The sequence below is a fragment of the Geotrypetes seraphini genome, chromosome 2, assembly GCF_902459505.1.
Source record: "Geotrypetes seraphini chromosome 2, aGeoSer1.1, whole genome shotgun sequence".
NCBI lineage: Eukaryota > Metazoa > Chordata > Amphibia > Gymnophiona > Dermophiidae > Geotrypetes > Geotrypetes seraphini.
In genome coordinates, this window is record NC_047085.1 from 262,114,192 (window position 1) to 262,138,514 (window position 24,323).

A 24,323-nucleotide genomic window follows, 5' to 3' on the forward strand; every position below is an offset into this window, starting at 1 on the left:
TGATCCCAGAAATAAAGGACAGAAGATGTCAAGCCAATTAAAGAGTATTCAGTCGAATGATATTGTCGAAAGCCTGTTTGATGTGGATGCAATGTTCCAGTTTTCTCAAAAAATTCAGAAACCTGATTAAATACTATTTTTTCCATCATTTTTGCTATTGGTCGGAAATTAGTGGGATCATTCAGATTCCCTTTTGGGTCTTTAGGTATTGTAGTTGAATGTTTCCATTTTTGGGGTATGATCCCTTTCTCTAAAGAGGTAGAAATTATTTTATGAATGTATTTACCAAAGATATTGAAGAATTTTTCAAAATATGAGGAGGAAGTGATTCTACATCATTACTCTTTGTATTCAACGAGAGGAATAAACTGTGCAAGTGTGAAAGTGTAAGTGATGAAAAAAGAGAACATTTTGAGGTTGGAATACTGGAATCTGAAATAACATAATCGGGCTCAAGAATTACAGTGTCCAAAAATTTTCCCCTGATCCTTTGTATTTTCTCTACAAAAGAGTTGGCCAAATCTTGAGCAGTCAGAGCGCTAATTGAGCTGAGTGGGGTTTAAATGTCGTTAGAGATTTTAAGTTAGAAAATTATGTTGAAGAATTATTTGCTCTTTGAATGCAAGAAGCGTGATAGTATTTTTTCTTTGTCTCGTTAATTTTATTTTTATAATATTGTACTTGAGATAGATATCTTTGTTGATTAGCGAGTGTTTTTTCCCGATGCCGTTTTCTTTCTAAGGCAGTTCTGAACATCGGCCTTATAGAGAGGATTCATCAAGTAGTGTTAGGGCTTTGTGTTATTTGGGCCTTAACAATATTTAAAAGGCCTTAACGCACTTGACCTAAAATACCTTGATGACATCCAAATCATCATGGATTAGATAGTAAAGAGGTGCCCAATATGCAAATATATGTTTTGCATCTTATTACTATGCAAATGCCATAATACAAATTGCGATGATACACTGCAAGTTGAATAAGAGCCCCAAATTCACAAGAAAATAACCCTGGCTTTTTGCTGGTGTTATTATATGGCCCATTGCTGCCAGACTGCAAGAAGAGGGTTCCTCTAGTCCTGCCTGCCCCCTCAGGGGCTACTTCTTAAAGCAATGTCTCGCAAACTTTGTGAAGCCGTGACACACTAAACGTGGTGGTCGCAGTTCGAGGGCATCAGGAAGTGCACACACGTCAACACAATGACATCAAGTGCATGCATGACATCACATCGACATCCGTGCATGCACAAAGTCCCTCCAGACGGTGCCCGGAGCCACCAGTGTGGGATGCGGAAAGAGAAGAGGTGTGGAGAGGCGCTAGTGCAGGCTGACTGCCTACAGGATGTGCCTCTCGTCACAAGAGGCTCGTCCTGTAGGTAGTCAGCCAGCGCCAGCACATCTTCTTCTCCCCGATGTCTTGTGGCACACCTGGCATCTCGGGTACCACTTGGAGGCGAGGAGGATGGCAGTTTGAGTGCAGAGCTCCTCTCCCTGGACAATCTGCCTGCTTTTAAATATCAGCAGCAGTGGGAGATCAATTGCTTTTACACCCAGCAGCAACGGGACCAACCCACCAAAAACCCACAGTCCCGATCCTGCAAAAATATGAGCTCCACCCTCCCTGCAGTCCGCTAGGAAAATCAACTGCTTTTACACCAAAGCAGCAGCAGGACCAGCCACCACTACCAAGAGCCCTTTGCCCCGATCCAGCCAGGCATGTGAGCTCCTCCCTCTGCAGTCCATTGGAGAGATCAATCTACCTGCTTTTAAATATCAGCAACAGTGGGAAATCAACTGCTTTTACACCTCAGCAGCAGCGGAACTATCCGCAACTACCAAGAGCCCACAGACCCGATCCAACCAAGAGTGTGAGCTCCACCTCCCTCTGCAGTCCACTAGGAAGATCAACTGTTTTTTACACCTAAGCAGCAACAGGACCAGCCACCATTACCGAGAGCCCTTTGCCCTGATCCAGCCAGACAAGTAAGCTCTTCCCCCAGCATTCCGTTGGAAAAATCAATATGCTTGCTTTTAAATATCATCAGAAGGAGGAGATCAACTGCGTTTACACCTAAACAGCACCAAGACCAGCCGCCACTATCGAGAGCTCCTCCCCTTATATCCCGTTTAAGAGATCAATCTACCTGCTTTAAATATCAGCAGCAGTAGAAAAACAACTGCTTTTACATACAAGCAGCAGCGAGACCTACCGCAACCACCAAGAGCCCACAGACCCGATCCTGCCAGGATTGTGAACTCCTCCCCCTGCAGTCCATTGGAGAGATCAATCTGCCTGCTTTTAAATATCAGCAGCAGTGGAGATCAACTGCTTTTACACCTAAGCAGCAACGAGACCAGCCACAACCACCGAGAGAACACAGACCCGATCCTACCAAGAGTGTGAACTCTTCCCCCCCTGCAATCCGCTATGAAGATCGACTGTCGGCTCCGGGCGGCTTTCCCGCAGAGGAGAGAATCCTGCATTCACCGTGGGCCTCATCTGGGGCAGCCTCCTTGGAGCGGCTGGGGCACGAGCAGTGTGTCTGGGAGGGAATGCATGGATGGGAGAACATCGCAGGGGAGGAGACATAGACATCCTGGGACTGTCGGCCAAGTCTCTTCCCTGAAGAAGCCCTTTTTCTGGAAACGTCATCGCTCCTCCTAAACTTACTTGCTCCACTTCATCACTGACGCTGAAACCGTGGATTGAAGACAAAGTTTTATTTTATTTTTCTTTCCAGCTTATGATTTATCTTTAATCTTATCTATTGTTTTGCATTTTGTCTTTGTTTTGTTCTATTTCTATCATTTAAATTTCTCCAGAATTCTACTGTTCAACGTCTCCCCCTTCTGCTTCTATTCCTTTCTCTCCTCTCTTCTACCTCCCAAAGTATTTAGATCAATGCTGTCTTGTTAAAATGTTTATTTTATTTTTATTTTTCCTCTAACTCTACTTTTCACTTCTCTATTACCCTCCAGGTACTTTAGTTAGATTGTGAGCCTTCGGGACAGTAAGGGAATTTTTCAAGTACCTTTCCTATTTCTAATCTTAATGTATATTTTGTAAACCGCTTAGAACCTAACGGATGTAGCGGTATATAAGAAATAAATTACATTACATTACATTACTGGTGTGCCGCAGCACACAGTTTGCAATATTCTGTCTTAAAGAGTATTTTTGGTCAAGGAGGGATTCCAGGGGTTGTTGGGGGTTCAAGAGGTCATCTGGGGGGGGGGGATGGAAGGTGTTTGGGCACAAGTGAGGCCCATTTACTCCTGCCCAGCTGGTACCTTTTTGAAAATGGCATGACTATCACTGCCACTATATTGCTAGTGGTAGTTGTATGATTACCACTATTTTCAAGAAGACACTGAACTGGGCAGGAGCAACTGAATCTCACTCCTGTCCAAAGACCCTTGACCCCCCCCCCCCCCCGCCCCCGATGACTCTTCCAGATCTACCTGGATGCCCCCCCCCCCCCGACCTCCAATACTCTTTAATAGGTAGCCCTTGGAAGGGGAGTTGTGTAGAGAGAGTTTAGTCAAGAGGGTGCAGGAAGGACTGAGGGGACCTTCTTGTGGCCAGATAGTCCCGGACTCTGGGAATAATGCTGCTTATAAACAGCATAGCCAGGTGGCTTATAAACAGTGTTATTCTTGTAAGGCAAGATTCAGCAACCTGAGGTACTGGGATCCCGGAGGATGCTGAATCCCAAGGTGCGGTAAAAGGTGATCCCCATAGGCACCTATTTGCAAAGCAGAGGTGCCTTTGATGTGCTTCTGTGGCACATACCTCTAGGGGCCAACTCATAGAATTGCCCCAATAGTACGTATGTAAATGCAGAGGGGGAGGCACATGGGAGTGTTGCACATTTATGCCCGTGGGTTGTAGGATACTGTAATCTGCATGCTAAAGTCTACATTTAGGTGCTTGCATTTAAGTCTAATATTGACATGGCGTAAGTGGCTGCACCTAAATTTTACCACAACTATTCTACAATGAAATCCAGGCCCCCACATACTGTTAAAGAATTTACGCTCAGTGTGCTGCATTTTGGCCTCCTTTATAGAATTGACCCCTATCTGTATAGCTTTGTAGTTTAATTTAGGACAGCTTTTTATGCTTAAATTAAACCACCTATTAATATGGAAAGCAGCTGGATATTACCACAATGCATACATCTAGGCAAAATGCCCTCACTTGACCCTCACTCTACCCCAGCACTTTCCCGAAAGTGTTTAGTAGAAATTTTCTGCAGCTCTATATGTATGGTGCTGCTGAAAATTCACAGGTAGGGGTAGCAAGCATAAATGTACTTGGCTGAAGCACACACTTGGGTGCATATTTTATCATTACCTGCGTAATTCATGACTCTTCCTGCATTCTGCCCAAACTGTGCCTCTGAACATGCGCCACCTGAGGTGCGTGCAAGTATGCAGCTACCTGTCTTAGTGCATACTGTACGCAAACTTTCCGATTGGTGGCACACTAAATCCAGTGCCCCCTCAGGAAGGCACCCGGAAGTGCACGGAGGCCCATCTGGCTGCAATCCGCTTCGGTGGAAGGATCCAGGAGGTGCGGGGAGAGATGCCGGCCAGGAGGAGAGTCGTCTACGCTGGATGACTTCCTACAGGATGTGCCTCTTGCTGCAAAAGGCACGTCCGGTAAGCAGTCAGCCGACGTGGATGACTCTCCTCCTCGCCAGTGTGTCGCGGCACACCTGAAATCTCAGGAGGCACACTGGTGTGCCGTGGCACACAGTTTGCGATTAACTGCTGTACGCAGAGGATCATTTTATAAGAAACATTTTATGCACATAAACTGGCCTATTTCTGCAAAAAAAAATGCTTTATAAAATTACTGCCATTAAACATTTTATTTCTGAGTCACTAAGGAGGTGGCTTGGTGTGGGGCAATTCTCTAGCAGAGTGACAGCACTGGTGATATAGGTACAACATAGGAGGGGGTGCCCAACCAAGAAGGATGCTAGGATGCATAGGGAGATGTTTGGCTAGTAAGAAAAAGGAGGTATTGATGCCCCTGTATAAGACTCTGATAAGACCTCATTTAGAATATTGTGTACAATTTGTGGTCTTCATCATAAGGCGTATGGGGAAAGTCTTAAAGATCTCAATCTGTATATTTTGGAGGAAAGGTAGGAGAGGAGAGATATGATAGAGACGTTGAAATACCAACGTAATGTAAATGCGCAGGAGTCGAGTCTCTTTCATTTGAAACGAAACTCTGGAATGAGAGGGCATAGGATGAAGTTAAGAGGTGATAGGCTCTGGAGTAATCTAAGGAAATACATTTTTACAGAAAGGGTGGTAGATGCATGGAACAGTCTCCTAGAAGAGGTGGTGGAGACAGACTGTGTCTGAATTCAAAAGGGCCTGGGATAGGCACGTGGGATCTCTCGGAGAGAGAAAGAGATAATGGTTACTGCGGATGGGCAAACTGGATGGGCCATTTGGCCTTTATCTGCCGTCATGTTTTCTATGTTTCTAAGAAGAGAATGGTGCGGTTATGGTTCAATCAATAATCTGAAACAATGTTAAAAACATAGAATTTTGCTTCTGCAAATTGGAATTTAACGAAATAAGAGAACACTCTTTTCAGCTACAGTGGCAGAATAACGCTCAGAATTTAGGAAGCTGGTTGGTTGGGCTGAGAACTTTTCAGCACCCCCTCGAAGTGCAAAAGACTTCAGTTGTACTCATGTCCTAGTCTTGTTCTTGTCCGGACGAGTCTCTCTCTACTACTACTACTTATCATTTCTATAGCACTGCAAGACATGCACAGCACTGATTGTACATTAAAACATTCAATGGATGGTTCCTTCACAGTAGAGCTTACAATCTAATCAAATAAACAAATGGATAAGTAGGGGGTCAGGGGATTTTTCAGGCATGGATGCTCTCTCTCTTTCTGAAGTAAAATTATTGACCCTTCTCCCTGTTTGTATTTGTAGGATGGTAGAATATTCACTAGACCTCCAGAACATTAACCTGTCAGCAATCCGCACCGTCCGTGTCCTGAGACCACTCAAGGCCATCAACAGAGTGCCCAGTAAGTGATCTTCTCTGCTTCCTTTTGTCTGTTGTCTATGTCTTTTAAAATGTGGAGAGAGTGTTAACTGTGAATTTGTTCTGGGTCCTCTGCCAACTAAGGATGGCCACACAGCTCTAGCTCGTGAGGTCCCAAAATACCATTACTCGTTAAACTTGACATTGATTAGACATGGAAATGAACATCTGACATAGAATGTTTAGATCAGTTGGCTCGTGCATAGTAAAATCTGCAGCAGTAAAACACTGTTGATTACTCCAATTCACCTGTTGGTCTCTATAGTCTGTAGCAGAGTTTCTCAATAGAGAATGACACGGTGATAAAATTCATCACCGTCCCTGTCCCCGCGGATAACCGCGGGAAACCATCTTCATGTCGTTCTTTAAGGAGAGAGGGAAGAATCAGAGTATGAATGGCCACAACCACTGACCCGCAAGCTTTGCTTTGAAGAATGCTGGTGTAGAAGGACTGAGGTTGAAGCAGACACTACAGAATGACAGTCTCTGGTATCCAGAGCAGACATTGTGATGTCATAATGCCTCATTCCACCAGTGTCTAACAGCCAATCACATCAGTGATGATGCAATGGCTTCATTATCCTTGGCTCACATAAGAATCAGAGTATGAATGGCCACAGCCACTGACCGCAAGCTTTGCTTTGAAGAATGCTGGTGTAGAAGGACCGAGGTTGAGATAGACACTAGAAAATGACATGGGATTATTTCCCGCGGTTATCCGCGGGGACGGGGACGGTGATGAATTTTGTCACCGTGTCATTCTCTATTTCTCAACTCAGTCGTGGAGTACCCCCTTGAAAGAAATTGGCATATAATGGAGGCAGCGTAGGCAAATCAAGTTTATGCATATTCATTGTGTACCGTATTTTCACGCATATAACGCGCGCGTTATACGCGTTTTTACCTACCGCGCATACCCCTCGCGCGTTATATGCGTGAGCGCGGTATACGAAAGTTTTCAAACATAGTTCCCACCCCGCCCGATTCACCCCCCCAGCAGGACCACTCGCACCCCCACCCCGAACGACCACTCGCACGCGCTCCCACCCGCACCCGCATCCACGATCGGAGCAAGAGGGAGCCCAAGCCCTCTTGCCCGGCCGACTCCCCGACGTCCGATACATCCCCCCCCCCCCCGGCAGGACCACTCGCACCCCCCCCCCGAAGGACCGCCGACTTCCCGACAATATCGGGCCAGAAGGGAGCCCAAACCCTCCTGGCCACGGCGCCCCCCTAACCCCACCCCGCACTACATTACGGGCAGGAGGGATCCCAGGCCCTCCTGCCCTCGACGCAAACCCCCCCCCCCCCCCAACGACCGTCCCCCCCCCAAGAACCTCCGACCGCCCCCCCAGCCGACCCGCGACCCCCCTGGCCGACCCCCACGACCCCCCCACCCCCCTTCCCCGTACCTTTGGAAGTTGGCCGGACAGACGGGAGCCAAACCCGCCTGTCCGGCAGGCAGCCAACGAAGGAATGAGGCCGGATTGGCCCATCCGTCCTAAAGCTCCGCCTACTGGTGGGGCCTAAGGCGCGTGGGCCAATCAGAATAGGCCCTGGAGCCTTAGGTCCCACCTGGGGGCGCGGCCTGAGGCACATGGTCGGGTTGGGCCCATGTGCCTCAGGCCGCGCCCCCAGGTGGGACCTAAGGCTCCAGGGCCTATTCTGATTGGCCCACGCGCCTTAGGCCCCACCAGTAGGCGGAGCTTTAGGACGGATGGGCCAATCCGGCCTCATTCCTTCGTTGGCTGCCTGCCGGACAGGCGGGTTTGGCTCCCGTCTGTCCGGCCAACTTCCAAAGGTACGGGGAAGGGGGGTGGGGGGGTCGTGGGGGTCGCCAGGGGGGTCGCGGGTCGGCTGGGGGAGCGGTCGGAGGTTCTTGGGGGGGGCGGTCGTTGGGGGGGAGGGGGGTTTGCGTCGAGGGCAGGAGGGCCTGGGATCCCTCCTGCCCGTAATGTAGTGCGGGGTGGGGTTAGGGGGTCGCCGTGGCCAGGAGGGTTTGGGCTCCCTTCTGGCCCAACTACCAAAGGTACGGGGAAGGGGGGTGGGGGGGTCGTGGGGGTCGCCAGGGGGGGTCGCGGGTCGGCTGGGGGAGCGGTCGGAGGTTCTTGGGGGGGGGCGGTCGTTGGGGGGGGAGGGGGGTTTGCGTCGAGGGCAGGAGGGCCTGGGATCCCTCCTGGCCCGATATTGTCGGGGAGTCGGCGGTCCTTCGGGGTGGGGGTGCGAATGGTCCTGCCGGGGGGGGGGGGTGAATCGGACGTCGGGGGGGGGGGAACGGAGAGTCGGGACAGCGCACGGAGAGGCGGGGCAGTGCACGGAAGTCAGGGGGGGTGAACGGAGAGTCGGGACAGCGCACGGAAAGTCAGGGCAGTGCACGGAAGTCAGGGGGGGTGAACGGAGAGTCGGGACAGCGCACGGAAAGTCAGGGCAGTGCATGGAAGTCAGGGGGGGGGGTGAACGGAGAGTCGGGACAGCGCACGGAGAGGCGGGGCAGTGCACGGAAGTCAGGGGGGGTGAACGGAGAGTCGGGACAGCGCACGGAGAGGCGGGGCAGTGCACGGAAGTCAGGGGGGTGTGAACGGAGAGTCGGGCAGCATGCGCGGTATAATCGTGAGCGCGTTATACCAAAGTTTTTGTGCTTATCATCGTGATTTCTGCGCGCTATACACGTGTGCGCGTTTTATACGGGTGCGTGTTATTTGCGTGAAAATACGGTATATCCTGAAAATCTGACTGGAAAAAGGGTACTCCAAGACTGAGTTGAGAAATACTGGTCTATATAGGGCTGGTATGACCCTTTTTTCCCTGTCTTCCCAAAGGACCTTATCCATCCCATTACATTTCTAACTCAAAATCTCCCATGTTGTTTTCTTGATCCCACTGATGTAGCTGCCAGCCTCAAAACTATAACCTTTAGAGAATTGACATGATGACAGAATTTATCACCAACCCCGTCCCCGTGGATTAACCATGGGAAACTATACCCCAAGTCATTTTTTTTTAAGGAAAGATTCAGTATGAATGGGCACAACCACTGACCCTCAAGCCTTGCATTGAAGAAAGCTGGTGTAGAAGGACTGAAGACACTAAAGAATGAAATGGGATGGTTTCCCGCGGTGATCTGCTGGGATGGTGACAAATTTTGTCTCCCTGTCATTTAAATCCAGAGGCAGCTGTTTCCATAGAGAGCCATTCCGGGCCACATGGTTGTATGTACCGTACTGGCTGAAAAAAAGCCCTGGTTACCCTTCCCTTCCCTTTCCCCACCCCTATCCTGCCCTAAACTTGGCTCTGCATGAGTACCAGAACTTTATTTCCTAGAAGAAAAAAAAAAGCACCAATATAAACTAACTGTGTTTGGATCATGAATTCCTAGAGAAGTGCTTACACTAGGTTGGAAGGCTCATTGGAAGAGTGGGAAAGGGAAGAGCAGATGGTAATATGCTTGCTATTCATATGACACAATACTCAATGTAGTCACGTTGCAGGTAAGTTTATGCTGATGTCTATGGATTGTCAGACCACCCCCCGAGTAGCATAACTCGCTGGGGTTTAATTCCTCATTCTACCCAGTATTGCAAGAGCAATTTATGTATATAGATTTATTTTCTCATTTTAGTTTTAGTTCCTTCAGTAATTTCATAACTTAAATAATTTAAATCATTAAATATAAATAACTTAGCTTTTCAGCCTTTCAATCGGTATGTCCCCTTAACCAATGCGTTTCTCTTTTTCTTTATCAAGGTATGGGGAAGCCATGCTACTCATACATGCTTTTACTTGCGTCGGCCATCAAAAGTAAAAGCATCTATGAGTAACATGGCTTCCCCAAACCTTGATAAAGAAAAATGGGGCTTTAACAGTACTATAATGCAACATCCTTTTTGAAACAACTGGTCTCTGTTATACTGGGACAAACAGAGAAAAATGCTTGAGTACCTGAATAAATTCATGTAAACCGTTCTGAGCTCCCTTGAGAGAATGGTATAGAAAACTGAGTGAATGAATGAACATAAGAACATAAGAAGTTGCCTCCGCTGAGGCAGACCCTAGGTCCATCCTGCTCAGCGGTCCGCTCCCGCGGCGGCCCATCAGGCCCATTTCCTGAGCAATGGTCTATACCTATCTATACCCCTCAATCCCTTTTTCTTCTAGGAATCTATCCAAACCTTCTTTGAAACCATTTAATGTTTTCTTGTCTACAACAGCCTCTGGAAGCGCGTTCCACGTATCCACCACCCTCTGAGTGAAAAATAACTTCCTAGCGTTTGTTCTAAACCTGTCCCCTTTCAATTTCTCCGAGTGCCCCCTTGTACTTGTGGCGCCCCTTAATTTGAAAAATCTGTCCCTGTCTACTTTTTCTATGCCCTTCAGGATCTTGAAGGTTTCTATCATGTCTCCTCTAAGTCTTCGCTTCTCCAGGGAGAAAAGTCCCAACTGCTTCAATCTTTCGGTATATGGAAGTTTTTCCATTCCCTTTATCAGTCTAGTTGCTCTTCTTTGTACTCCCTCAAGTACCGCCATGTCTTTCTTGAGGTACGGCGACCAGTACTGGACGCAGTACTCCAGGTGCGGCCGCACCATTGCACGATATAGCGGCATGATGACTTCTTTCGTCCTGGTTGTAATACCCTTCTTAATGATACCCAACATTCTGTTTGCTTTCCTTGAGGCCGTGGCGCATTGTGCTGATGCCTTCAGTGTTTCATCTACCATCACTCCCAGGTCTCTCTCCAGGTTGCTGACCCCTAGTGATGTTCCCCCCATTTTGTATGTGAACATCGGGTTCTTTTTCCCCACGTGCATGACCTTGCATTTCCCCACGTTGAAGCTCATCTGCCATTTTTCGGCCCACTTTTCCAGCTGTGTTAGATCCTTTTGAAGATCTTCGCAGTCTTCCCTGGTTTGAGCCCTGCTGCATAGTTTGGTGTCATCTGCAAATTTAATGACCTCACACTTGATTCCCGCCTCTAGGTCGTTTATGTAGATATTGAACAGGAGCGGTCCCAGCACCGACCCCTGCGGAACTCCGCTCGTGACCCCTTTCCAGTCTGAGTAGTGGCCCTTTACGCCAACCCTCTGCTTCCTGTTTGCCAGCCAGACCTTGATCCATCGGTGGACCTCCCCTTGTACCCCGTGGTTCCATATCTTTTTAAGCAGTCTCTCGTGTGGCACCTTGTCGAAGGCTTTTTGGAAGTCAAGGTAAATGATGTCTATAGATTCCCCTTTATCCACCTGACTGCTCACCCCCTCAAAGAAGTACAATAAGTTAGTGAGGCATGACCTACCCTTGCAGAAGCCGTGTTGACTCGGTTTTAGCTGCCCATTTTTTTCGATGTGCTCACAGATGCTGTCTTTGATCAGTGCCTCCATCATCTTTCCCGGGACTGAGGTCAGGCTTACCGGCCTGTAGTTTCCCGGGTCTCCTCTTGCGCCCTTCTTGAAGATGGGCGTGACATTTGCTATTTTCCAATCCTCCGGGATCTCACCGGTTTTTAAGGATAGGTTGCATATCTGTCAAAATGGCTCCGCTATTTCGTTTTTTAGCTCCTTGAGTACCCTTGGGTGAATGCCGTCCGGACCTGGCGATTTGTCGTTCTTTAGTCTGTCAATCTGCTTAAGTACATCCTCTTGGCTTACTTCTAAATCGACCAGCTTATCATCTTGGTCTCTTATTACGATCTCCTCGGGTTCCGGAATGTTGGTTATATTTTCCATTGTGAAGACTGACGTGAAGAACTCATTTAACCTGTCAGCTATCTCTTTCTCTTCTTTTACTACTCCCTTTCTGTCACCATCGTCCAATGGTCCCACTTCTTCTCTCGTCGGTTGCTTCCCCTTGACGTATCTGAAGAACGACTTGAAGTTTGTTGCTTCTTCTGCAAGTCTCTCTTCGTATTCTCTTTTTGCTTTTCTAACCACTTGGTGACACTCCTTCTGGTGTTGTTTGTGCACTCTTTGGTTCTCCTCTGTTTGGTCTTTTTTCCATTTCCTGAACGATGCCTTCTTGTCGCTTATTGCCTTCTTCACTGCATTTGTTATCCACACTGGATTTTTCGTTCTATTTTTTTGCACCCTTTTCTGAACTTGGGGATGCATAGGTTTTGCGCTTCGTGCATAGTCTCCTTGAGTAAGGTCCAGGCTTGTTCTACGGATTCCGTCTTCCCTATGTTGCCTTTGAGTTTCTTTCCCACTATTTTCCTCATGGCATCATAATTTCCTTTTTTGAAATTGAGTGCCGTCGTTGTGGTTCTTTTCCCCTTTGATGATCCAATTTCAAGCCTGCACTGGATCGTGTTGTGATCGCTGTTACCTAGCGGGGGTAATACCGCCACCTCCTTTGCTGGCCCTCCTAGGCCGTTGAAGATTAGGTCAAGAGTGGCATCGCCCCGTGTTGGTTTCGTGACCAGTTGCTCCATGAAACAGTCCCTCGTGACCTCTATGAATTTGGTCTCTCTTGCGCAGTTTGAGTGCCCAATACTCCAGTCTATCCCATGAATAAATAAATAAATAAATAATGTACTTGCCGAACAGTAGTGCCACAGGTCCTGATTTTCCTAGCAATTAGTAGGGCAAGAATTGATTGCAAGAAAAAAAATACCATTTTATAATCAATTTTAAACCATCCAGGAGAAGAGATATGTAATGCTCTAAGACAACAACCTTGGCTGGGCCATTTGCCTGAGTTTCTAAGTAACCTGTGAACTTTTCTGGTTGTTGCATAGCAAGAAGCCACATGATAAATAAAGGCCTATGTTAGGTTGTAGAGAAAGGAATTGAGACATCGAGGTATTGAGACATCCCCCCTGTATTTTACAAAAGGCTATGCTGGAAGACAAGTTTCTTGTAAAATACAAATAAGGATGTCCAGGTGTTCACATGTATTTGTTGGGATGAACAGTGATAAAAAATAAAGTAGGAATAAAGAGTGTCTCAAGCTCTTAAGTTAAAAAGAGTGGACCCCAAGTTAAAACCACTATTTGTGGAAAGGACCAATGGAGAAATCCACTTACCTCCCAGGACCAATTTTCTTGGACTCCCCTCCCTAGTTCTCCTTGGTGTCAAGTCACTTCTGCCCTATAGAGTTATCTCTGAGCTACTAGCTACAGTCTTGTGACACTACCAGTAGTGGTCAAGATGCCAAATAAGGAGTGCGATTTGCACATGGTGTCTACAACAGTTGTTAGGATGACAAATGGTAGGACGACAATTCGTAGGATATGACAGTTGGTAACATCTTCCTACCAATTTTCTTCTTACCAATTGTTGTACCCAATTGTCCTACACCTACCGATTGTCCTACTCTGTCAGAAATGTCAACACTAAGGCCCGGATTCTGTATAGGACGGCCTTAGGCATAGCGGGTCCGCCCATCCCCACTAAGCCTAAGGCCTGATTGGCCCAGGCTCTAGGCGCCTTCACGGGATGTGCCAGGAAGGAGCGGGCCTGCCTCATTTCGACGAGTCGGGCCTGCCGGCTGGACGGGCAAGACCCGTCTGGCCAACAATTAAAGATTAGTTTGGTGGGGGGGAGGTTTGGGGGCTGTTAACGCGGGGGGGGGGTGCGGATGGGGGGCGTCTTCTGGCAGGAGGGATTGGGCACCCTCCTGCCAGTGATCGGTAGTGGAGGGGTGGGGGGCATTTTCCGGCAGGAGAGGTTGGGCACCCTCCTGCTGGCGATCGGTAATGTCGGGGGGGGCATCTTCCGGCAGGAGGGTTTGGGCACCCTCCTGCCGGAAATCGGACAGGTGGCCACGGCCGCTATACTTATAGCAGTAGAGAGATCCCTTGCCGCGATAAGTATAGCGGCCATGTCTTCTTACAATGTAGACCAGCATTTTGCTAGCCTACATTGTAAGCGTCTCTTCCTCTACTAGGGAGATGCATAGGGTCGCCTAGGTTCGCCTAAGGCCCTTAGGCGAGCTTAGGCGTCTTGCGGGCCTCCCTAGGCTCCCAGAGGCGCCTTCAATATAGGTAGCCTGCCTGGGGAGCATATTTTTTAAAAACGTGCATCCCGATTGGCTGATTAGACAGCTGTAGGACGCCTACAGCTGTCTAAAATCGGGACGCACTTTGTAGAATCAGGGCCTAAATTTCCAAATAGTCCATAAATAGTCCACATCTTGCCATCAGCTAATTGCGGAGTCCCTGATAGCTGCCTAGGCACCATTTTACAATTTGCCCTCCCTGTGGCCCTGGAAAATGTAAAAAAACAAATATTTATCCAGTTAGCTACTGAAGTTAGTTGGATAAATGCTTTTATTAATACTAATTATTATTACTTCAAACTTCCAAATCAAATGTCAAATGGAATACATTACAAGAATAAATTTAAATAAGCACTTCCTTATAAGAAACTGAGACAGAGTATCATTACTGAGTACTAACCATGTCCCCAAATAGAACAAAAATAGGAAGGAGAATACCAACAAAGAAAAAAGGGGGTATTCAATCAATAAAATAAATGTTAGAACAAAAGTAACAAAAACTATCTTTTGTAGCCCTATCTCGATTGGAGCTGAAATATCCTTAAGGCCCAAAGACACCCCACCAGGATTTCACTAGTTAACTCCAGTATCTTTGCAATTAGAAACATAGAAAGATGTGCACGGCCACAGCAATTATTAAATTGTAGTGAAAGCTGAGAAACTGGAATGATTTCTACTTGTGTGGTGAGAATGGGAAAGAACATGTTACCCCTTTTCCCCTGCCCAAATTCACTTTGCCTTGTTAAAACCCAGCAACGATATGCTGCAATTAATAAATGAGTGAAGCGATTGACTTAGTCATGGAAGAGGCTGATTTGTGCAGCACCCTCCAGAGTCCTATAGCTAGAGAATTTATGTCAGTGGAAGACTTGTCTAATGTGTTGCAGTGGATTAATGCAGTAGCCTTTTGCTGCCAGTGCCTGGGTTTCAACTCCCAAGTGAACTTCAATTAGAGGTTTTTATTTAGTCTCTCATGGGGAAGTTCACATTTCAAAATCAATTTCTGATTAGCAGAAAGACCAGTGGTGAAATAGCAGGGAGTGCTGCAGGGCTGGACAGAGGGAGAGCTGGCATCTCAGTATTGAAATGACCGTGGAATGCTGCAGGTCAGGACTGAGATATATTGGTGGAGCTGTTTGTATGGGGGGGGGAAGGTGCTGCAGGGAAGACAGAGGTACAATAGCAGACATGCAAATATATTATATCACCGGAATCATACTTTTTTCTATCATTTCCATGCCCATGTAATAAACATTTATTTTTTAGTATGAGAGAGGAGCCTATAAGGAAGTAGGAATGTTTGTTTCTCTTTTCATGTCTTAGACTTAGAGAGAGATGTTTCTTCTCTTCTCTTTAATTTAGGGCTCCTTTTACAGCGGCACGTTAGCAGTTTTAGCATGCGCTAGCTGCTACCGCCTCCTCCTGAGCAGGCGGTAGTTTTTCAGGTAGCGTGCGCTAATCCAGTGTGTGCGCTAAAAATGCTAGCGCACCTTTGTAAAACATCTCTCTCTAAGTCTAAGACATGAAAAGAGAAACAAACACTCCTTTGCTGCACTATCAGCACCACACACTAAAAGGTCATATTTTTCCTTCCTGCCCAGCTGATTAAACATTACATAAAATGGTCTCTATGTACTTTGTACCTGGGACAATGGAGGGTCAGGTGACTTGCCCAGAGTCACAAGGAGCCACTGAACTAACCACTGGGTACTTCTCCACAGGGTGGAAGTGACTTGGGGAATAATCTAGATGCTCTGATTCAGATGGGAATTGTTATCTGGCCATTACCCCATCTACAAGTATCTGTAGTGTAGGTTCCACATGGCTGGATGACAGAGTTTGTCAGGTCCTCCAGGCTAATAGAAAAGAGCTGTACACTAAAACCAATATAACTGGAGGGTTTCTGAAGCCAGGCCATTGTTCAGACTCAAGCATTGGAATATCTACCTGTATGATATGTAGTTGCACTACCAAACTGAATGTTTTGAAAGGCCTTTCCCTCTGTTAATCTGTTGCTTGTGTTATATAATTAACTATGAGGTCCTGCAGTAAAAAGTGGCCTTAGCACGCTCTTGATCGAGGTTTTCCCCAAGCTTAGATGTAAAATGGCTGATTTTCTCTTTGTTGTTTTATTAATGGCCACGCATTAAAGTTGCCATTAGTGTACTGCCATTAAAAAAAAATTACCATGTGAGCACCATATGGCTCCAGAAAAAGGACGGATTGAAACATCCAGGTTTTACTTCCATTGAAAGCAATAGAAGTAAAACATGGATGTCTCAATCCATCTTCCTTTTTCTGGAGCCATATGGTAACCCTAAAGGGCCCCTGTATATGTTGCTTAGAAGTGCTGATGTGTTTTTTTTCTCCTCCACCATCTTCCTTCACTATCGCCCTATGCTCTATCACTCATCCTCTATTCAAAATATTTTAGAAGTTCTCCTGTTTCAGCAGTCAGATATCTTCTATCTATGATCCACAAAGCATCCTAGACTTATCATATCTATGTTTTAATCCCAAAGGGTAGAGGAATAGCCTAATGGTTAGAGCAGGGGAGCCTATTTCCAGTCCCACTGCAACTCCTTGTTATCTTGAGCAAGTCACTTAATCCTCCATTGCCTCAGGTACAAACTCAGAATGTGAGCCCTCTAGGGACATAAAAATACCTACTGTACCTGAAAGTAAGCTGCTATGATAGCTTTTGGATTGTAGGAGTTATAATAGATTAAAATTAATAAGTTTGCCAGTCTTGACTCCAAAGGACATCTTCATCGGACCGGATTCATCCTTAGTTTCGAGCCAGGACTGAAATAGATATGTCACATTTTTTCTACTTTTAGGTACCTTGTGCAAAAGTGAACGTGCTTATGGAGATTATATCTCTATCCACCTGTTTGAATTCCTCCTTGTCCATCTTTTGTCTGCTTGTCTATCTGTACAGCTGTGTTGTTTGCAAACAGATAAATCTGAATCATAGTCTTGGATATCCAACCTCAAAGATTGAGAACATTGATGTTGAGGGAATGTTCAGTTGGACATCAAGGCAATCTTTGTGTAGAATGTCAACATGGACGTCAACATGAGTGCCTCAATGTACTTCGAGAGGAGCATCAAGAATGTGATAAGCTATGTTTTCTGAACATCAATGCATGTCTGGACGTAGATGCTCGACGTTGAGGAGTCTGAGATCTTAGCCGTCCTGGACTACCTGGGTGCTGCTCAGACTGAGTCGAGGCTGGGAGCGTGGTAGCAGGTATTTGCACTTGATGTGTCTGCAGTAGCCCAACTAACTCCTGTTGATGCCGTACCAATTTCGGTACATTAGACACTTGTTGCATTGGATGACAAAGCACTGGTGACCCCAGTATTGAAGCATGCTTCAAAGGTGACACCAACATTATAGACAGTGATCTGGCATGGGCTTGCTGATGTTAGTGCATGTCATTGGTGATGATGATACTTATGAAAATGGTGAAATCTGCCTGAAGAGAAAGAGATGCTTCTTCTTAACTTTCTTACAGGGCTCCCCTGATATGGCCATTGAAGGAGCCATGCTAAGCTTCGATGATGCCCGTCCATGTTAGGTGTCTATGATGCATGTTCATAAGAGACATCTACACTGGATTCTCCAGACATAATTTCAGAAGTTGAACTGAAAAGTTTTTCGAGCTGAAATCTTCTGGCTTTAAGCAACCTTTTCAGTATCGAGAACAGAGAGTGCAAAATTATCACGATGGATAGGACTAAGGCACTGGATATACCAATTATGTGGATCCCTGCAGGAAATGGCCCTATTACATCGACTGCACCTCTTGAAGCAGCTAAAAGCCCTTCTCATGGACGGAAAAACTGCCAACATGGGATTGAAGGACAGAAAGGTCCTGCGATGTTGAGTAGATGATATGCCAAGAACAAGATGACACTCCCACAGGCCTGAAAAGAAAAGTTTATCAAAACTGAAAAAAATAAAATGTTACCAGAGAAAAGAAAAATGAAATATATGTCTAAAATGAAGGGAAGGCACAAAACTAGGTGTGTAAAATATACAAAAGCATTAAAAAATAAATGTACATAATATACGTCCTGAGAGAAACAGCTTCTTTGCTCCGCAGAAAACACAAAACTGAAGGAGTCTCGAGCCGGCATCGGGCGGGAAAGCACTTGCAAATGCGCAGTATGGGTAGTCTTCAAATGTCTGACATTTTTTTAAGTACAGTGGTGCCTCGCATAACGGCCGCCTCGCACAGCGAACGCTGCGCACAACAAACTTCTTGTCTTGATCCGTACAACGGACTTCGTTTCACACAACGAAGTCGCCCGAGCTGCATCGCAAACCTCCCCCCGCCGCCACCGCATAGTTTTAAACCTCCCCCCGCCGCCACCGCATAGTTTTAAACCTCCCCCCGCCTCCACCGCATAGTTTTAAACCTCCCCCCCGCCGCCTGGGCCTGCGCTGATCTCTGAATGGCTGCAGTCAGCTCTCGCGGGACTCACAAGAACTAACTGCAGCCAGCTCTCGCGGGACTCACAAGAACTAACTGCAGCCATTCGGAGATCGGCATGGGCCCACACAGGCGTGCAGAGGAATTGCTCCTGATCTCTGTGCTTCTGGCCTGTACGCCACTGGCTGGGAAAGATGGGAGGAATTAAAAAAGGTACTGGGGAGTATGTGGGGGGTGATTATAATACACAGCAAGGATCAACAAAACCCCTGTCTCCCCTCCCCTTCACATATATCCCCTCTATATCATGTTAACAACTCTAACAAGGTAAATTTATCTTTTTTTATGTCATCTTAGCATATTTTATGCTACAGAACGAATTATTTTTTTTTACATGTATTGTTATGGGAAAACGCGTTTCACATAACGAACTTTTCGCATAACAAACTTGCTCCTGGAACGAATTAAGTTCGTTGTGTGAGGCACCACTGTAACTGTGCACTTTTAGACTATCCATCCCAAGCTCCATGGAGGATGTCACCAACTTGTGAGAATATGCTGCCTGCTTGTCCTAGGATAAAATAGGTTTCAAAAATGGTGATTTGAAAGTTTTGGTGAATAAAATGTCCAAGTGCCACTTTATGCCATTTTTTGGACATGTTTGTTTTTTGAAAATGGGCTCCTAAGGCACACAACTGGCATTATTCGATATGCCAAATACTGTTAAATTATACAAGCATGCAGCAGGTACAGTCAACTCCACTTAACTGCACGCACTTTGGACCAGGTCTCCACGTGCGCATAAACGGAGTGTGTGCTTAATAGGAGTGGGGGGGGAGGGGGAGGCTATAGTTAAGCCGGCTCAGTTTAAATATGGCGCTTGGGCTGCTGGAGTCTAAAGTACAGGAAAGCTGTGCCCTACAGCTTGAGTGGAAGCGGAGCACTCACTTTCCCAGCTGTCCCAGCGCTTAAGCCTAGCCATTCCCAGTCAGAACGTGATTGCATTTAACCGGAGTGAACATAACATGAAAGAATAGAAGTTGGACCTATGACATCATATGCGGATTGTGTGCTTATCTAAATTGCAAATATCTGAAGTTTACGTCCATTGATTTTAATGTTAAAAAAAAAAACGGGACTGTGATGGTAGGCTGCGGATAACCGAAGTGCGTACGTAACTGATGTGCACTTAGGTGGAGTCGACTGTATTTAAAATATTTGTCTTAAAATTTTCCAGTTCATGCCACAAAAATGTGGAGGCTATAACCAAAGACAGTTTTGTTTTATTTTTTAAATAAGTAAGCAAACTGTTCATAACCAAAATAAAGTCTCTTAATGTTGCCACATTCTCAGGTGTGCATCACACACAGATGACCTTTGGTAGGCTTCCAGCAACTAGGAAACTCTCATATAAGTGTTACAAATCCTTCACATTGAAATCTTTACGTCATTCAAGATTTAAATGGCTGAATATGTGAACTTGTATATCTTTTTTTTTACTGGAAAAGTTCTTTTTATTCACTGAAGAAATAAAGCCAGTTCTTTGTTCATTAACCCCCCCCCCCCCAAAAAAAAAAAATCCTGCCTGAAGGTGTTGGGGATGGGTAACCAAAATCTTTTGATATCTCCCATTAATAGAGAGAAAAAACAAAGGCCTGTAGAAAAAAAAAATCCCAAGAGATGACTTGGTGTGGCATTGTGATTAGTGTTGGAATCTAGTGTTCTGAGGTGCTTTGTCAAGTTTCTCTCTTTTCCCTTTCTATCAGTTTCAATTTTGTCCCCTAGCCACCAGAGAAACTCATTTCCTAAAGAAGAAACAGATGTGATTTGACAGACAAGAACCTAGCAGCATTGTTGAGAATATATGTATTGTAGTGCAGATTTCTGGCAGTAAACGGAAAGGCCGTCAAGTCTGCAGGAAGCATGGAACAAGGGCTCACCTTACTGTGCTCATACCCAAATTCAGATTTCAGCTTCAGTTTTCACTTGTCAGGATGGCTGAAGCTGGGATGGACACAGGGGAGAGGGATCATTTACTGCAGTGTTGGTAGTGACTCTGGCTCAGGACTAAAGGCTCCTTTTACTAAGGTGCACTAGTAGGAAATTACCACGCGCTATACCGTGCACTACGCTTCTAGAACTAACGCCAGCTCAATGCTGGCGTTAAGGTCTAGCGCCCGAGGCAATGTAACCCGCGCTATTCCACACGTTAAAGCCCTAGCGCACCTTAGTAAAAGGAGCCCTAAGTAATTTTAAAGAGGTTGCTTCCTGCCTTATAAGCTCTGGGAGGTTGCAGTGGAGCCTGGGTTTCAGTTGCCAAGCGAGTGTTAAATCTGACCTGTGTGTGAATTAATTTGCTGTGCAACAGAGTAGATGAAACTAAAGAATAGCAATTTTGAAAGTCATTTACCGTACTACTTATATGTTGATTTGACCCAGTAAAATTGTCTTTTTGAAAACTGACCATCCTTCATTCAGCTACAAAGATATGCAGTGTTCCATGGAAATCATACCCCTAAGCCTAACAAATATCAACTGAATACCCCCACCCAAGCTCCACCTCAGACCCCACCCCCATAATAATAGTGCTAATTGTAATAAAATTTCTTCTATCCATTTTTTCATATACACACAATATATTCTTATTAATGCGTAATGGTAACCACAAAATTTAAAAAAACACAAAGCACACTGTATGCAGAGAAAATCTTAATTATCATTTATATTCGGGGGGTGGGTGGGTTCCAAAGACGTCAAGGCAGATGACTTTAAATTATGCAATGTCACCTGAGTAACAACTTTAGAAAAATAGACAAATATAGTGCAAAATATAGACAGCAGATATAAATTCTCAAAACTGACATATTTTTTATCACTAAATTGCAAATAAAATCATTTTTGCTACCTTTGTTGTCTGGTGAATTCATGAGTCTCTGGTTGCACTTCCTTCTGATGGTGCATCAAATCGATTCACCGATTCACTTTGGGTGAATTGGTTCGAATCGATTCCCTTTTTTAGAAAAATTGGCCTCACCGATTCGATGCCCACGGATTGGCTGCTGTTGCTTCGGGGTGGGATTACACGTGACACGGATTGTATCTGAGGTGTGTGAGTGGGTATTGTTCTTGCCTTCACCCTTCCTCTTCAGGGAGAGAGCTGGTAGTGATTGGTGGGTGCTCGTGCGGGCAGGTAGGTTACTTCCCCCGCTTCCTATGGTGGATCGTGGCTGGTGAGGGAAATGGTGGGTGAGTGAAGGTTAGGCCCCCTTCCACTAAACTGCTAGTGTTTTTTATCGCTGCTCCTGACGCTTCCTATGAGCGTTGGGAGCAGCGCACAGCATTCAGCGTTGCTCCCAGCGATAAAAACCGCTAGTGCAGTTTAGTAGAAGAAGGCCTGGTTCTGGGTCCCCCCCCCCCCCCCATTATCTGTCAACGCCGATATGCCGAAGAAGCCCGCAAAGGAGCAGGACGAGGTCTGGGGTCGGCAAGTACGGGAGCTGTGCTCCAGCCTGCCCAACCACCACTGCTTTGAGTGTGAGCAGCGCAGGGTGACGTACATTGACATCACCGTGGGAAGCTTTGTGTGTACCTCCTGCTCTGGCCTCTTGTGAGTATCATCTAATAGGAGTCCCATGGTATTAATACTCATCTCTGCTTGCCTGCCTCGTACACCTTCAGCATCTCGACTGGTAATAGGGCTTATGCTGTTCCTATGTGTATTCCCTCTTTCCCTATGATAGTAATGCAACTGTCTGTTCTGTGCCCTTTTTGTGAATTCTAACAGTATTGCTAACACCATAAATATCCGCAGAAAAAGCATAATTGGCCCTGTACTTAGTTATTCCTGTCCACACTTTCGGGATCTGTCCTACTTGCTTACATGAACTGATTGCTCCCCTACATCAGGAGAATTGGTGGATCTGGGGATGGTGGGGTTCCTTGCTGCAGCTGCGGGGATGGAGTTGAAAAAAAGGAAAGATGCTCGACCTCCCGGGGAGGGAAGGGAAATGGAAGGGGAGGACAGAGATGGAAGATGGATGGTTAGTACCGAGAAAGAAGGAAATGACAAATGGGCAGAAGACCCTGGCAAGCGAATTGTCAAAAGACAACCAGAGCCTGGGACCAACATGATTTGAATAATGACCTGACAACACAAGGTAGAAAAAATAATTTATTTTCTGTTTTGTGATTACAATATGTCAGATTTGACATGTATATTTTAACAGAGAAAAGGAAGTCTTTTTTGTTTGTTTATTTTGTTTATACCACAGCGCTAGTGTGGGTAGGAGAGGGCAAATGCAGTGAAGAGGCTATAAAATAAACCCACTAGGATGTCTGAAAAAAACACCCAATTGGGCAGGAAAATCAAATTGAAAAATCGATTCAATAGGCTGAATCGAATCAAATTTTTTTTTCCTGAATCAGGCAGCACTACTCTCCATGTCAAGCAGTACCCCTTCTCCCTTCCCCATGTCCAGCAGTACCTCTTCTCCCTGTTCAGCAATACCTCTCCTCTCCCTAGCAGCAGCTCACTGCGTGTTTTTAACTTTCCTGCCGCTAGGGAGAGGAGAGGTACTGCTGAGCCAGCGATTCCATCAGGCACCCTTGGGGCCTTTGCTAGTCTGGCTCACCTCCGATGATGCAACTTCCTTTTTCGTCGGAGGAAGGCTGGCCTTGCAAAGGTCACACGCTGAGCTGCAGCTGCTGCTTGGAGGGGGGAGGCTGGGGAGAGAAGATGAGGAAGACAGGAGATACACGATGGCAGGAGGAAGGGACACATACAGTGCCGGTGCTGCGTATATGTGACAACAGAAGGAACTTGGGAGACCTACAGCGCAAGTACTGCGAACCCCCTACAAGCGGCTCACGTACCTCATGTTGAGAAACACTGGTTTAGATCATAGGAGAATAACATGGGTAGATATGTTTTGAAATCTACACACAGTTTTCCATTTAAATTTTACTGATTGCCAAAGCAGGTGCAAAATGCCTGGCTAGTTTGTATTCATTATGAGTGTTCTGGGTGTCCCAGAAACAGAAGCATGTCATCAACAAATAAATGAGTTTTCTGTTCCCAGCCCCTTACATAGTAACATAGTAAATGACAGCAGATAAAGACCTGAATGGTCCATTTAGTCTGCCCTGTAATTACATGCATTACAATTTCATGATTAAATTAAAATATCTTTTTTTCTTTGTTATTTCTGAGCCATAGACCTTAGAAGTCCACCTGGTATTGTCCTTAGATTTAACCCTGTAATATCTTGTGTCACCCTTCTTAATTGCCAGAGACTGTAGGATCAATATAGATAATGAGAACAAAAGTATCCTGATGCACCTCTTTCTGAAGGGCAAAAGGTTATGACAATTTCACATTATTCATATTCTGTACTTTCGATTCGCAATTCAAAATCTGAATCTACTTTGGGAATCTAGGTACAGCTCCATATTGTCCCCAAACCCAATGCATAAACCTGGAATTTAGCTGAACAAATACTTTTTTCTGCCTTAGGCTTCCGAGATTAGCATCATGATTCTTGCAGTTGTCCGGATCTCACTGTGTCTGGGGAGCCAGAACCTATGTTTCAGCCATCATGCTGTGGCTCTTCTTCACACCCTGAAGAAAGCCACAGCATGATGGCTGAAATATCGGTTCTACCTACCCAGATGCGGCTAGACACGGACAACTGCAACAATCACTTTTTCTGCTCTTCATTCTTAATGGCATTATCACCCAAATTATATTCACAAAGCATATCTGTCTAGGATGAACCCTGTCTGATCTTCAAGCACCAATTTAAGTAATAT

At 45.9% G+C, this 24,323-nt stretch overlaps 1 protein-coding gene across 7 annotated transcripts in view; it reads left to right on the forward strand.

Moving 5' to 3' along the window:
- Positions 1 to 24,323, forward strand: part of CACNA1I (calcium voltage-gated channel subunit alpha1 I) — a 1,298,213-nt gene that overhangs the window by 788,629 nt on the left and 485,261 nt on the right. For all 7 annotated transcript variants that reach the window (XM_033929511.1, XM_033929508.1, XM_033929510.1 and 4 more), the window contains one exon: positions 5,972 to 6,069. In XM_033929511.1, the coding sequence (XP_033785402.1) occupies positions 5,972 to 6,069 (98 nt within the window). The remainder of the gene's footprint in view (positions 1 to 5,971; positions 6,070 to 24,323) is intronic.